Raw genomic sequence first — 16,136 nt, forward strand, 5'->3', positions numbered from 1 at the left:
TCCACCGCAGAATTGCCCTGCCTGGCGTGGCCACAGCCTGTTCAGCTAGGCACCCAGGCCAGGGAGTGGTGTGTCCCCCCCGGGGAGTCCCCTGGGGATGAACGGAGTGGGTCCTCTTTTCCTCCGGTGCAGAAATGAGAGGCAGAGACAGCCCGAGAGCCCGCCCGCCGGCCCGGCTGAGCCAAGAGGCGGGGGAGCCATACGAAGCGCATTAACTATTAATACTTTCCAGTTGTTTGCTCGCTGGGTTCGGCCGGCTCCCCAGGCCTCCGCAGGCCGGGGCTCGACGCTGGCTCCCCTCGGCCGCGCGGGCTCGAGACATTAGCGCCTGCCGGTCCGCTGGGACACGGCGAGGGGACAGGCGCCATCAGGGGCCCGGGGCGAGCGGGGGCCCGTGCGCACCCGGAGCGGGGCGGGGGGGCCGGCCGGGGCGAGGGGCGCCCTTCCCGCCCGCGCCACCAGCGCGCTCGGAGCAGGCGGCGCCCGGCGGGAGCGCAGCGGCCCCTGGCGCCCGCCCCGCGGCTCGGGCTGCGGACTGCGCGGCGGCCGGCCGGCGCGGGGCGGGGCGGAGGCGGGGCGGGGAGCGCGGCGGCCGGCGAGCCCCGGGCGGCGCGCGGGCGGCGGGCAGGGAGGGCGGCCGGCGGGCAGCGGCCCGGCCCGCGTCTGCGCCCCTCGCGCCCCTCGCTCGCCCGCCCGCCCGCCCGGGCCCCGGCGCGCAGCCATGGTGGGCCGCCTGAGCCTGCAGGATGTGCCCGAGCTCGTGGACACGAAGAAGAAGGGCGACGGCGTCCTGGACAGTCCGGACTCGGGGCTGCCCCCCAGCCCCAGCCCCAGCCACTGGGGGCTTGCGGCGGCCGCGGGCGGCGCAGGCGGCGGGGAGCGCGCGCCGGCCCCCGGGGCTCTGGAGCCTGACGCGGCGGCGACCCCCGCGGCTCCGGTGAGTGGCCCCGGTCTGAGCCCTGCCCTCCCATCCCCCCGTGGCCGGGCCCGGAGACCCCCCGCCGGTCGTACCGGCCCGCTCGGGGCGCGCTGTCGGCGCCGCCACCCGCCCGCCGGGACGGCGTGGCCCTCGCCGGGAGCCCGGGGCGGGAGCGCTGCAGAGCCCGGCCAGCTGGAGCTGGTGGCTGGAAAATTGTCATCGCCTGGGAGGCGCGGGAGCCCCGGGAGAGGGGAGCCGCCGCCGCCTCCCTTCGGGGTGGCGCCCCCGGGGCTGCCAGGCTGCGGTTCGGCCACATTCCTGCCCAGGATGGGGGTGGGGGACGGGGGTTGGAGGGGATCCCGGGACACCGAGAGGGAACCAGCCTCCCCGGGCTTCCCCCCGCCGGCGGCGGCTCCCAGGGGCTTTCCCCGCGCCTGGCCCCGCGCGGGAATGCGGCCGAGCTCCCCGATTCAGAAAGCCAGCGGGGCCAGCCTTTGGGGACCGCGTTCGTGGCCTTGGAGGAGACCTTTTGAGAAGGGTCACCTCATGAGCCTCTGGGTGGCCCCCCTTGTCCTGTCACCTAAGCGGTGCCTGGCACATGATAAGTGGGAGGCCTTTAGGTGGGTGGAAGCTTTCAAAAATGAATCCTTTTATTTTATTTTAGTTTTTTTTTTAAAGACAAAACTCCGCCGGGCCTCTCCTGCCGCGGAATCGCTTGGGTGGTGCCTTTACCTAGAGCTCGGGGAGGCCACATCCTGCCTCCAGGCAAAGCTCAAAGGGGCTCTCAGGGCGCCCTCCCCTGGGGGCGGGGTGAGCCCTCCCCTGCGGGGAAGTAGTCAGTGCAGGGCTGCTCCTGAGGGACCCGCAGTGAAGCTTCCATGGTTCAGGGAGTTCTTGATCCATTGACCCCGTCTCTGGCCGTCCTGCACTTTCTCGCTTCCGCGGGAAGGCAGCGCTTGCTTCAGCTGGCCTGCAGAGCCCTCTGGGTCTGGCCCATTCTAGCCCCATCTTCCCCACCCCCTGACCACAGGCGGATACCCATGCTGGTGCCTCTGCTGCTGCTCCCTCCACCTGACATGTCTTCTCCCTCCCAGCCCATCCCCTCCTACTTCGCCCAACACCCGGGGGCTTTTCCACCTGTCAAAGCACCGCTGGCCGTTCAATACCCACCTTGTCACCTCCTCTGGGAAGCCTTCCTTGATGCTTCCCAGAGCCATGCTTGAGTCCGTGGCTTCATCTGCTTTCCCCAGTGGCTGTTATAACTCCTGCTGCCCCAACCCCGGCCTGCGCCTGGAGCAAGGTGGGTGCTCAGAAAGTGTCTCTTGGGTGGGCAGAGATGGGGGATCAGAGAAGGCAGGGGCAAGAGATCAGAGTGTTCGTGTGGATACCTGGCAGAAGGCTGTAGCACCACTGTTGGAGAGTGCCCTTGGTGGCTGTGTCATCCTGCAGCCCCCAGGACTGCCTGGAAGGTGCCCCTAGTTGGGGAGTGATAGGCAGCCAGAGAGCTAGGGGAGAGCAGAGCCACTGTCACTATTTGGGGGCTAATTCCAGAAGCTCTGCAGCGACCATACCCCTCCCAGCATCCACTGACCCAGGTTCTCAACCACAGCCCCTCCCCCAGCCGGGGCTTACTAAACTCTCCACCCAGCTTTGGGAGCTGGACCCTCAGGACCCTCTACCTCTCCCTGACCTACCCCGGTCCCTTTTGGCTTTTGTAGTTCCACTCTACACCCCCATTTGACGCCGTGTGCTGGTAACATGATAAGAGTGTTAGAGCCAACCTTCTAGAAATGTCTGCTTCCTTCGCTGTCCCGGAGGATGTGGAATCGGGCTGCCACTTCCACACCCTGTGCCAAGTGTGGATCCTTCTCTCAAATTAGGCAAAGAACATGACAGATTCCCCAGTAAACCCAGGAGCCCAAAGGGCTGCTCTCTGTTCGTCTTTTCACGCTTAGCACAGAAGCCCCGATTGCAGGCAACTCAGCTGGAGGCGAACACCTGTGTGTGGGATGGAGCCCGCTCTTCCTCAGGCCACTTGCGGAGTCTAAGCTGTGACCTGGCTAGAAGCCACTTAGCCTCTGGGAATGCTGTGCTCTGGTTCTTCGAGTTTCTGGGTGGTGAAGGTGACCTGGAGAACTCTGTGGTGTTCACCTCGCCTTGAGTTTGTGGCTTCCTGCACCTTGGTTGGGTGTTGACCTGGCGGCCCCAGAGGCAGAGGAAGTGTGGGAAATCAGACTGCATCTTCAGTGCAAAAAAATCCCTGCTGGAATTTTTTTGTTTTGGCCTTTTCTAAAGTGTTCCTGAGACAATGACAGGCTTGGGGGCACATAATTGAGGGTTCTGGTTAGTGACGCCCCAGTTCATTGAGGGTTTCTCACCGCCCTGCTGCAGGATGGTGCAGCCACCGCGGGGCCTGGCCACGGTCGTGACGCTGGGCTCGCCTTTGTTTCCTCTTTTCATCCTCTCATAAAACCTGCGAGGTGGAAGGGGACACCCCCTTGGTGTGCAGATAAGGTCAGAAGGTGTGCCAGGTGAAGGCACCCAGCACATTCATGACAGACCTGGGATTCGAACCCAGACCTCTCGGCTCCCTGGCCAGTGCTCTTCCCATGCTGTGGGTCAGCCCTTCTCTGGTATTATTCCTGGGAGGGGGACACAAGTCACAGCTGGGCCCATCAGCTGGAGGCTCAGAGACAGGCCCTTCTGTGGGGGATACATCCGCAGGTCTGTGGTCTGACCGCGTTTTCCACCCTCGCAGAATCCAGCGTCTCTGCCCCACGCCTCGGCCTCCGCCTGCTCGCCGCGGCTGTGCCCCCTGTCCTTTGGCGAAGGAGTGGAGTTTGACCCTTTACCGCCGACAGAAGTGAGGTAAATACAGCGGGCCCTGATTTTATTTTATTTTTTATTCCAGAAATTAATGTTTGTTATTAAAAAAAATTAGTTAATCGCAACAGTGTGCCAAGGACTACTCATAGTTTGGTTGGTACTCTTTCTGATTTTTTCTCCATTCTAACCAATTAAACATATAGACGCGGTTTTTAAAATAAACACGAGATCATGTTATGCATAACATCCTGCAACTTGCTTTCTGCACTTCATGTATCACGGCCATCAGATGTTTAAGATTTTGTTATAAAGTGATTCCTCTTTCTAGAAGCTGCTCCCCCCACTTGCCCACCCCCGCTCCACGCCCACCCGTGCTTCGAGGCGCTGTAACCTTCTGTCCTTTGTAAATTCACCAGGCAAGTCCCATTCTTCCTTTGGGAATTCATCCCATGCAGGATTATCTGGGGCAGAGATTCACTGAGAGGCTCTGCTAAAGATGTGTCTGTTTAGAGGAAGGAATTTTACTTTTGGTGTCTGGTGGTTTCATAGCTGGAGTTTCAGTTGCCTTAACACAAAGGGCCCTTTGACGTGGAACAAAGGAGGCTCCCCAGTTTGGAGGTGAGCAGGGCAGCCCTTTATTCCTGAGGAACTTGTCTTTTGAACAAAATGAGGACATGACTTCATGACATTAGCTTCCACCAGCCTCTTAACTGCTCGTCCAAGGAGAAGAGCCGTTTCCATCCGACTCATTGAAGGAATGCCGATTCTTGCTCCCTGACCCGTGGGTGGGTGCAGGTGGGGGCAGTGCTGTTAGACGTGTTTATTTGTGACGCTCGCGCACATTTTAGTACTTGTGAGGCTGCCATACTTATGCAGTAAAATGAACTAATACTTTGCTTACATAAAAAAAAAAATTGACTCCCAAATTATCAAAGGACTGAAAAAAAGTAAAGTGGCTGCTGAGGAACATGAATGTTAATTTATTTTATGGAAATGAAGGTTGTAATTGGCTTTGATTGATAAGGTCAGATCTCGGAGTCCCTGGATTTGAGGGGTCTCCAGTCTGAAGGTCAGGGTGGACCAAGTACTACTACTTGGTATCACCAAGCTTTCAGAGCCAGCATTCAGGATTTCTGGGTTCCTTCATCCTCTCATTAAAGAGCAGGGGACAGAGAGACCCTTCACCCCTAGTGGAGCAGAAGACTCCACCTCGTTACATGGTAATTTCCACCAACTGCACTTGCTGTATGTTAGCACCCTGCCCAGTTATTATCGGGCATCTTTTACAGAAGGAGGAAACTGAGGCTCGGTGAATGTTAGTACTGACCAAGCTCTCATAGCTTCAGTAAATGGGTGTAGATTCCAGGGGCTGCTGCCTGAAGTGCGGAGCCACGCGTGCAGGCTAAGCTTGGCCGACTGCACAGCTGCATTTAAATCCCCGTCCCACTGCCCACCCTCGCTGTGACCTTACCCTCTGCACCTCGATTTCCTCTCCCGGTGTCGTTGAGACAATTAAATGAGATCCTGGAAGTAAAGTGCTTAGAATAGGACCACACGGGAAGTGCTTTGTCAGCTCTGTGCTGCTTCTGACTAGAGTAGCCGCATGTCATCTCGAGGTTTGCACCCCACGACAGGGTCAAGGTCGCAGTAGGGACTCCGGTGCCCCAAGCTCAGAGGAGCGGGTTCATGCCGCCATATGTCTCCCACCCAGGTACACTTCCTCGGTCAAGTATGACTCGGAGCGGCACTTCATTGACGACGTCCACCTGCCCCTGGGCCTGGCAGTGGCCTCCTGCAGCCAGACGGTCACCTGCATCCCCAATTGCACGTGGCGCAACTATAAGGCGGAGGTGCGCTTCGAGCCCCGCCACAAGCCCATGCGCTTCCTCAGCACCGCCATTGTCTACCCCAAATACCCCAAGACCGTCTACACCACCACCCTGGATTACAACTGCCGCAAGATGCTGAGGCGGTTCCTGTCCAGCGTGGAGCTCGAAGCCACGGAGTTCGTGGGTGGCGATTACCTCTCGGATGAGTGCTGACTCGAGCGGGCTGGTGGGGTTGGACCAGCTCTTCTGCCGCCCTGGTCCGGGTGGGCCACTGCTGCCCTTGCGTGTGATTCTGGCCCCCGAGGAGTCTGACCCAGAGATACCTCTCAGCCCAGCCCAGGGAAGAAAAAAATGTCGTGGCGTCTTAGAATTACGGAGAAAATTTGGTTTTATACAATTTTTCAAATTGTTTTTAAAAGGAGTATGTTTCTAGTTTGCTGCTGCATAGTTTCCCCCAAAGTCTCAATTTGATGAGAAAATAAAAAGTCGACTAGAGCAAAAGGAAAATGGCCACAATTGGAAAGGGAGGGGGAGGGGAGAGTCTTCTTCCATTGGTCAGTTTCTCTGAGGAAGAGCGTGGAAAAATCTCTGGGATGGAAAAAGTGAGTTTTAAGAAATTTCAGTCGCGGGTGTCTTCACTGCTACCAAAGTGGTGCTAATTCTGTAAGCTGTGACACCCATGTGGGTTCAATCTGTGGAGAGATGAGTTCCATTCCATTTTTTATTTCCATTTCCATTTCCATTTCCTGTTAACCAAAACTCTTGGAATTCTCTCAGTCTTTTTCATGATATCGAAAAACCCCAAGCTGCAGTATAAGATGACTTAAAAAAGAAAGAAAGGAAAAGGTTCACCTGTTCTCACCTCTTCAGGAGAGTCGGGTCAACTGATGGCCGAGTTTGGGAGCAATGGCCCCAGTTCTGGTTCCTTCCACCGGTTGGTCTCTGGCCGAGCGCCTCCCACCCTTGGCATCTAGTAACGTCTCCACGGGCTTGTGGAACTCTCCTATGTATTTTGGAGTTTCCACATACTTTCCTATTTTTTCACAAGGCAAAACACGGCAGAGGGCCCTTTTGAGAGAAATGGTATTTTAGAAAATGCTTAGGAAGAACGTCTTTTGGGATTCCGCGAGGGGGGTTTCACTCACGATGGGAACCCATGGCCACTCCTAGGACTTGATGCCGTTTGGGAGGAGGTGGATGGAGATGCTTCTGGTGATCTGGTTCCTCAGGATGGCCCTCTCCAGGGACCCTGGTGAGCTGCTCTGAAGACTTTGATTGTGTCAGCACTGCAGAGGGGTTCTGCCAGAGCCTCAGGTCTAGGCCAGAAAGCAGGCAGTCTGCCCCCTCAGGTGGAGCAAAGGTGAATTCAGAATCGGGAATGATGTCCGTCACAAGTCAAGCTCCAAAACCTGGGTGCTGTCGTGATGGTACACGCTTCTTTTAAGTGTTCATTTTAGGGTAGGCAACAATCGTGGTGTTGGGTGTGAGCTGAAGAAACTTTGTGAATTCAGCGGAACAGGCCACAGAAGCAGGGGCGAGGCTGGGTGGTGAGGGCGAGGTGGCCCGGTTGCCCCTGGACTTCAGCCATCTGCCCGCCCTGCCTCCCCCCAGCCCTTAATTCCTCCTGTCAATCCCTGTGGGTTTTGAGTGAAGAAAGTGGCAGCTGGCTGCTTCTCTTCCAACGCTGGAGAGAACAAGCTGTGGGTATTTCCCCTGAATAGACCCACATTGTGTCCAGTGTGTTGTAAGCTGGGACTCCCGCTGCATCCCCCCGTTTCTATTGAGGGCTTCCGTCTGTCCGGAAAGTCGAAGCGATAGCTCTGTGGGTGCCCTCGAGCCACAGCAGGGACTTTTGTTCCACGGAGAGTGGCTGTGATGATAATCTCTCCTTTAAAGTCGCTCATTGGCGGCCTGGAGAGCCAGACTGTCTGCTTCCCTCTTTTGGTTTAATAGTGTTCAGTCAGTCTGTCGAGCGCCTAACTGACGGGACACATCCCCTGGGTCGAGCCTGCGGTCAGCTCCCTAGTCCTCAGTTCGCCAGGGTGAAGCTCAGCAGGGACCCCTCGAGGGGGCACTCTGGGACCCCACAGTCTCCTCAGTCATCAGGCAGAGCAACAAATGCTTCCTGTGTTTAGAAGAGCAAGTTACGTGACATTTATTGATAAAAATGGATTTTTCTTTCTGATTTCATAATCTTGTCATTTAGGACGAGTGGTAAATGCAATTTTTAAGTTATGTTAAGAGAATTCCCAAGGTTCTGCCCTGGCCCCATGGGGACACTTGAATGAGCTCAGAACAGTCTTGTGGGCAGTATGGCAAGAGAGAGAAGCGGGGAGCTCGGTCTTACAAGACAGCAGTGTTTTGAGCTGTCCACGGGGGACCTTTCTGTTTTAGGGGGATTGGGTTAAGTTCAGGCAAATCATTCTAGATGTGGAGAGGATCCAAAATACATCAGTAAAGTAAGTAGAAGTGAGAGACGGGGAAGGTGTCACGCGAATGGAAAAGCAGGGTTGCTTTGTGAAGTTATTCACTAGGGAACCAACATAGTTCTTTCAAATCCTTTCTTTTTCTCCAAACCTGCTTTACTGAAAGATGCAGAAAAGCAAGCTTGGGAAGACGTCATGGGACACTCGAGGGTGGATCGAATGGCTCAGTCGATGGTAGATTCACGTTAGTCTACAAGGGGGATGCAACGACTCTTAAAACTCACTAGTTACAAACAAACATTCCTAAGCGTGTGTGGGAGACACAGTTTACCTGTTAAGTAAAAAGTCTTTTTTTCCTCCGACTCTTAAATTATGTCTTTTATGTGATTAGGATGATTTGTATTTTCAGAGAAAAAATTGTTTTCTTTTTAATTCACAGACCTTTTAAAAAGAATGAGTATGTTTTCATTTGATGCTTTTCTTCTTTCTAATCTTAGGAAATCCAGAATAGTATTTGACAAATCTGTTTTTTAAATTTATCTTTGACATCTGTCCAACTCCATTTTGCTTTGTGACTTCTTCATTTAATAATAAATTACCTAAAACCCCCCCAAAACTTAGAGATGCTTCTCTTTTTTAAAAAATAAAACTATGATGGGGGGCTGGCCCCGTGGCCGAGTGGTTAAGTTCACGCACTCCGCTGCAGGCGGCCCAGTGTTTCGTCGGTTCGAATCCTGGGCGCGGACATGGCACCACTCATCAAACCACGCTGAGGCAGCGTCCCACATGCCACATCTAGAAGGACTCACAAGTAAAATATACAGCTATGTACCTGGGGGCTTTGGGGAGAAAAAGGAAAAAAATTTAAAAATCTAAAAAATAAATAAATAAAAATAAAACTATGATGATTGGTTAAGAAAAATGAGCAAAAGGGGCTGTCCCTGTGGCCTAGTGGTTGAGTTTGGTGCACTCCGCTTTGGTGGCCTGGGTTCTATTCCCAGGTGCAGAACTACACGACTTGTTGGCAGCCATGCTGAGGCGGTGACCCACATACAAAATAGAGGAAGATTTGGCACTGATGTTAGCTCAGGGTGAATCTTCCTCAGCAAAAAAAAAAAAAAAAAAGAGAGCAAAATGGCTCCTCATCTTTCGAAATTTTAAAACATGATTGTATTTTAATAGCGTAATACTTTTGATTGGGGTGTGTTCCCCTGGGGGCACAAGAAGATTTTCCAAGGGGTCCCTGGGCACAAACAGTTTTAAGGAATTTGTTCCCAGATTCAGTGTGTACTCTTTCCTAAAACTGATCTGTCCTGAAAATGCATCTGTGAGCAGCAATGTCAGGCCAGTCCCTTCCCACCTCCCCTTTCAAATTGCCTTTCTCCCGCTTTGCAGAAGAAATACATACCTTAGTCTAACTCATCCTTAATTTTATTGTGGTATGTTGCTCTGAGCTGGATAAACCTCTAGGTCCGAGACAAAGGGACAGTTAGAAACATCAGTGTCTGGCACCAGGGTCCCACTGCAGGCTTCGTGTCTGTGGGCGTCCCACACGTAACCCTGTCATGGCGGTGGGAGCAAGGTTGGCCTGTGGTGGGGATCCTCACTTCCAATAGCTCATAAAGTGAGGCAGTTGGAGCGATGACACTTTTCATTTAAGACCCACATGTCTTCAATCTGAGACTATTGTCTTCCCGGAGGAAAAGTCCCTTTGGGCAAAGCAAAGGGAGAGTTGGTAAGGAATATTGAAAGGGAAGGTGTCTTATTGCATTCCAGCATCCAGTTCGCGGCAAAGCTCCGTGCCTTACCTGGCAGTCTCTGAGCTATGACTCAGAAATAAAGGTGTCCCAGGAATGCATATTATCATTCTTATAAATAATAATTTAAAAAGCCAGTCTCTTTTTATAGAAGTTAAATGTAATTTGGCTGATTGGGATGACCATGAGGGCTAATCTTGCCAATTAGGTTATATGGTGTAAATTTTCCATAAAGTGAATGAGCTAATCAGCAGTTCCAAGGTTTTGATGGAAAAATATTTAAAGCTATAATGTGTGTGTGCGTGTGTGTGTGTGGAGAGAGAGAGAGAGGCAAAAGTGTGTTGAAGCTAATGATTCACTTCTCCCAACCTTTCTAAGTCTATCAGATTACCTTGGTGCCCTCAAGAGAAACAGCAGTAGGTGTAATTAATCATAATGTGATCAATCTTAGGATGCCTTTTTGGTATACTTCCCAGAAATGAATCACTCTATTGATTAGGTAATGAATCCTATTGCAAGGAATGCCTCTTTTCAAAATGAAATTCTAATAATTTTATTTTGGGATATAATCAATATCAAGTGGTTTGTTTATATCACTATTTCCCAAAGTGCTTTCCATGGAATAAAATAAGGTTCTATGATCAAATAAGTTTGGGGAAATGAAAAGCTGAACAATGATAAATATGTTTGCTGCAGGTTCTTGGAACCCTTGTATTAATCAGCTTTTGCCACATAACAACCACCATCAAGTCGCAGTGGCGTACAGCAGTGCCATGTGCCTGCGGACACAGCGCTCACAAGCCTATAGGTCTGAGGGGCAGTTCTGCCCAAGGCTAGGTATTGGGTTCAGCTGTGCTCCACTTGTCTCTGAAGCAGGCTGGTGAGGTTACCTGGGGCACATTCTTCTCATGGAAGACGTCAAAAGCTCCCAGAGGAGCAACTAGAAATACCCAATACCTCTTAAGGTCTACACTAGGAATTGGCACCCTGTTACTTCCACCCAGGTTTTACTGGTCAAAGCGAGTTGCATGGCCAAACCTGACATCAACAGGTCAGGGACACATACTTCCCCATAGATGTGGGGAGAAGGAGTAAATATTTGCTGTATAATAATCTACTGTAGCCTTTAATATGGTCATGCGCATTGAGAATCTTCAAAAGGGAAGATCTAGTGTGTAGCATTTTCCAAACTCATTGGACCAGAGAACCCACGAGCATTTCACAGGACTATTGTTTTTTGGGATGCACTCTATGAAATGCTGGTCTATATGCATAACAATTGGCGTCCAGTCAGGAAAACCAGAACCATGGTAGATACTTCCAGCAGAGGAGATTTCATACAGAGAGGTGATCACACAGGTGTTGGAAGGCTAAAAGAACAAAAAGGGGGCCCTGAAGTAACCCCAACTATTAGTAACTGCAGGGAGCAGCTCCCACCCCTATCACCCCCTTCTGGCGATTTCCACCTGAAGACACTAGAAAAAGATGACCAAGTTAAACCGCCAGTCAGAGGAAGAAGGAAATAATAAAGATTCCTATTGATGAAATAGATAAATAATTGTGAAATTTTTAAAAGCAAAAATTGGATTCTTTGAAAAAGTTGATAAACCTCAGCTCAATTGATTAAGAAATAAACAGAAATTACAAATTACCAATATCATGATTGAAGAGAGATCTTACAGGCATCAAAAGTATCATAAGGTAATATTAGGAACGAATTTATGCCAATAAATTTAACACCTTAGATAAAATGGACAAATTCCGGGGCCGGCCCCATGGCCAAGTAGTTAAGTTCGTGTGCTCTGCTTTGGCAGCCCAGGGCTTCACCAGTTTGAATCCTGGGCGCGGACATGGCACCGCTCATGAAGCCATGCTGAGGCGGCATCCCACATGCCACAACTAGAAGGACCCACAACTAAAAATATACAACTATGTACCGGGGGGCCTTGGGGAGAAAAAGAAAAAATAAAATCTTTTTTAAAAAAAATGGGACAAACTCCTTTTAAAAACTTATCTTACCAAACTGAAACAAAATGAAACAGAATATCTGAAAAAAAAAACCAAAGCAAACTATATATATAAACTTCTGTTCTTGAAAGGCTCCATTAAGAAAATAAAAGGTAAGTCAAAGGAGAAAAAATTCACATCTGACAAAGGACTTATATCCAGAATATATAAAGAGCTCCCACAAGTCAACATTAAAAAGACAAACAACACTGTTAAAAATGGGCAAGAGATCTGAACAGACACTTCATAAAGGAAGATAGATGGGTGGGAAATAAGCACATGAATAAGTGTTCAATATCTTAGATATGGGGAAATGTAAATTAAAACCACAACGAAATACCACTAGATACTTATCCCAGAGAGATGAAAACACAGGTGCACAAGAGGCCTGTATATAAGAATGTCCATGACGCCTTTATCCACAATTGTGATCTGTTGAAGTGACCAAAATGTTCTCCCATCAACAGGTGTATCAGGTGATCAACTGTGGTGTATATTCATACAATGGAATACCACTTAGCAAAAAAAAGGAGTAAATCACTGATACATGCAACATTTAGGATGAATCTCCTAGACATAATGCTGACAGTCACCAAAAATTACATACTGTATGATTTCACATACATGAGCTTCTAGCACAGGTGAAACTAATCTGAGTTGAAAAAATTAAGAATAGTGATTGCCTAGGCAAGTGTGTGGTGTGGACAACTGGGAGGGACGAGAGGGAACTTTCTTTAGAGCTATTTCCATCTCTAATCTCTAATGATTTATATCATGATGGGGTGGTTTCATGGGTATGGACTTTGTCAAAACTGCACAAAGCTTACATTGTGCATTCTAATGTAATTTTTGCCTCAAAGAAAAGAAAAGCATAAGAAATGAGAACAGTTGAGGGGTGGGGAGCGGATGGAGATATAGATGAAACGGGAATGGTGGAATGTTGAAAATTCTAGAAACTAGGTGATGGGTACCTGGGGTTTCCTTGTGCTATGTTTACCTCGTATATATTTGAAATTTTCCATTATAAAAAGTAGAAAAAAGTATATCTTTAATAGTGTTTCTAGGACCCAACTAAGTGCTCATTTAAAAAAAATCAGAAAACAGATATTAGCAAAAATAAAAATCGCTGATACTCCTTGAGGAGAGAACCCATTGCTAATTTTCTGGAGAACTGCAGTTTTTGATACTGGTAAGAACAGACTAAACTAAGGGACACATTGCTTTTAGACGCCAGCACTATAAACACCGTTTTTAACCTCCCAACAATGTAGGCGTTGAATCAAGTCATCAGAGCGTGAGGGGGATTTTTTTTTTTAGGGGGAGGTTTCTGTTCTTTATGTTTGCTGGTTTCTTTTTCAGAATGATAATGGAAGGGTCTTGGATGTGTCAAACCAATTGCTGGTAATTACAAATCATTGCTTTTCTCTAAGAGCTCTGGGGCTTTGTTTGGGTAATTAAGCTGGCAAGCACAATTAACAGGATGTTCTGAATGCCAGCACACCACTTTCTCAACCTGGAGAAGTTCTTACAAAGCAATGGGGCTCTGCAAAGTTAGTTTAAATGAGTTCTTTCACTCTTTTCATGTATTTATTTGTACCCACTTATTTTCAAAAGGGGGTGGGGATGCCTGCAATAAAAGATGCCCTCTATGTGACACAGGCACTAAACCCAGGGTAAAGGCCAAATAGCGAAGGGGTGGGAGTGGAGGGGCGCTTCCCCAGAACTCAGACCAGGAGCTGCTACAACTGAGAACAAGGCTTAGTCCTGAGCCTCCTTACAAGCAAGGCCCAAAAGAAAAGCAGCCTGTGTGACAAGATCTAGTATAAGGCCGTGAGCCCCTGAAGACAGGACTTTTTCCTGCCACTAAGCTCTAAGATGACTTTACCACCGCCTGTATCTATATAAGGGATGCGAAAGCAAAGATCCATATATTTTTGCAATACCATTTCCTATTTGAATCTTGGGAAAAGCAAGAAGGGCATTTAAAATAGGCACTTACGCATAGTGCTATGAGTACACACAGACTCTGCAGCCGGTGCAGGGGAGGGAAAAAACTTTTCCTCTACCCTCTTAGGTTCAATGAACAATGCCTGTGAATTAAAATGACAACAGACCGATAACCAGGAGAAAAGGCATACAAATTTTATTGATGTTAGTATTTTTATGAGCGTGAGGGCTTGACAGAAAAGAAGTGAAAACACAAAGTGGTTAGACTTGGAAGCTTATATATATCATTTTAACAAAGGGTGATAAATTGAGAAGTGACTAGACAAAGGAAAGTGGGTTTGGGCTTCTAGGGCCAATAAATTGCAGGAAAGTGACTAGGAAATATATCGGGGAAACTAATGGAAGATGAGGATGATTTTAGTAAGATCTGTTTACGCAGACTCATCTTGGTGCTGGCTCTCCATCTCTGGTGGTGACTCACTCTACTCACTCCGGTACAGGAGAGGGGGGCACATCTATGCCACTTTCAGAAGGGGAAATTTATGCCCTGATTTTAAGCAGATAAGGGGAGAGCAGAGGACTTTTCCTGCATCTATTAATTCTCAATTGCCTTCAGCTCGAAATAATCCTTATGCCAAAGTGGCATATTTTGGAGGGGCATATTCTGGACCCCCTCACCAAACTGCCTGGGTTCAAATCCTAGCTCCATCATTTATTAGCTGTGTGACCTTGAGAAGTCCCTTAAACTCTCTGTAAAAGAGAGATAACAAGAGTTATTTTCTCATAGAGACGTTGTGAGGATTAAGTGAGTTAATACTCGCAAAGTGCTTAGAACAGTACCTGGCATGAGTTAAAAGCTATGCAAGTGCTTATTGCTTTAATTATCTTTTGGCTTGTAATTTCACTTCCAAGAATGTACCCAAAGCACTGGAAAATTGCACTAAAATGTGCATATAAGGATGTTCCTTGCAAAGTTGTTTAGAATAGCCAAAAAATAGAAAACCAAGTAAATGTCCACAGATAGGGATGGAATAAACAGTCTACACAATGAAATGCTAAGCAAGCATTGCAAAGGATGATGTGGATGTCAATTTAGTGACTTGGAAAGACGTTCATGCCATATTTTTGAGAGACCCACTAAAAGACAACATATGTATCATTACCTCATTAATTTTGTTTTCCTGTATGTGGACACATGAATAGAAGACTGGGAGGATGGATACCAAGCAGGTGAGGCTGGCTCTCTCTGGATGGTGGGACTATTAGGTGTTTGTAAACACTTGTTTGCTTATCTGTATTTTCTGATTTGTCTGTAATACCTATGCATTTCCTGTATAATTTGAAAAGTAAAACCTGAGTATAGAACACTACACAGCTTTCTGGTGATTCAAGTGTAGAGAAACCAAGGTCAAGAGCTGTGACGAGTCCGATTTTACCGTATTTGCAGCTAACGAGTTAGCTGACACATTTGCAGGGGTGTAAGCTGGAGACATGAGACTCTGGGGTCAGAGACGAAGGACGGTTTCTTAGTTACAGCAATAGCTAGAGCCTTAGCATTTGTGCTGGTTTCCAGAGCCCAACCCCCGCAGAGGGCTGTGAAGAGGGCCGTGTGGTGCTGGAACATAAGGGGTTGTGTCACAGGAGAGGAACTCTGGGCTCAGGACCTGGAATCTTCTGCAATAAGCAGTAAGCGAATCTGCCCCATGCTCTGGAGGGAGGTAGTCTCTATCTTCGAAGGCCGTTTGTCATACCAACATCCTTCAGGAGTCTGGAACGAAGGCGCCTCTCCTCACAAGATGCGCAAACACCTGACAGACCTGGGAGGAATCGTCCTCCAACAACCAGAGCTTCTCAAATGTTAACGCACGCATGAGCCACCTGAGGATCTTGTTAAACTACAGGTTCTGATTCAGGAGGTCTGGGGTGGGGCCTGAGACTCGGCCAGCAAGAGAGTTCTAACAAGCTCCAGGTCCAGTTGGTGCTGTTGGTCTCAGGCCCACATTTTGAGCAGCGAGGCCTTAGGCACCATCTTCAACGCCAAGGGATGGGCAGTAGCCTTGCCTGCAGGCTGGAGTGCTGGCCTGGGGGGTTGTAACTGGTGAGGATGGTTGAGTGAGGTGGGACCCTTCCCAATCCCTTCCCAGTGATGGTCAGAGGTGGATGTGTCAATAGTCTCAAAGACTGGATTTGACCATGAACAGGCACACAGTGTGGCCAGGAGGCCCGAGAGTTTTCCCGTCACCCCAGGGGGCCTCTGGAGCCCAGCTGGTGGAGATTTCTGCCTCCCTGCGCCTCTTGTCCCCAGGAAGCTTCTCTGTCAGCCACAGTTCCCAGGAGCAACTCTGTCCGTCCCACGACACCCCCACCCTGCTTCAGCCACAGGCCCTGCGGACAAGCCCCTCGTGCTGTCTTCATCCATCTCTTT

The 16,136-nt window shown here is 49.6% G+C and overlaps 1 protein-coding gene across 1 annotated transcript; it reads left to right on the top strand.

Annotated features, from left to right (window-relative positions):
• Positions 1–582: 582 nt before the first annotated feature.
• On the top strand, positions 583–8,616 carry RFLNB (refilin B). Its single transcript, XM_070562851.1, has 3 exons — positions 583–937; positions 3,678–3,787; positions 5,457–8,616. The coding sequence occupies exons 1-3, from the start codon at positions 722–724 to the stop codon at positions 5,785–5,787; spliced, it is 657 nt and encodes a 218-aa protein (XP_070418952.1). The 5' UTR covers positions 583–721; the 3' UTR covers positions 5,788–8,616.
• Positions 8,617–16,136: the final 7,520 nt, after the last annotated feature.

Source organism: Equus przewalskii, chromosome 10, assembly GCF_037783145.1.
Source record: "Equus przewalskii isolate Varuska chromosome 10, EquPr2, whole genome shotgun sequence".
Lineage (NCBI taxonomy): Eukaryota > Metazoa > Chordata > Mammalia > Perissodactyla > Equidae > Equus > Equus przewalskii.

Coding starts and splice junctions, on each gene's coding strand:
- RFLNB (XM_070562851.1), top strand. CDS start 722: ATGGTGGGCCGCCTGAGCCTGCAGGATGTGCCCGAGCTCGTGGACACG. Junction 938..3,677: donor CGGCGACCCCCGCGGCTCCG/GTGAGTGGCCCC, acceptor CCACCCTCGCAG/AATCCAGCGTCTCTGCCCCA. Junction 3,788..5,456: donor TTACCGCCGACAGAAGTGAG/GTAAATACAGCG, acceptor TCTCCCACCCAG/GTACACTTCCTCGGTCAAGT.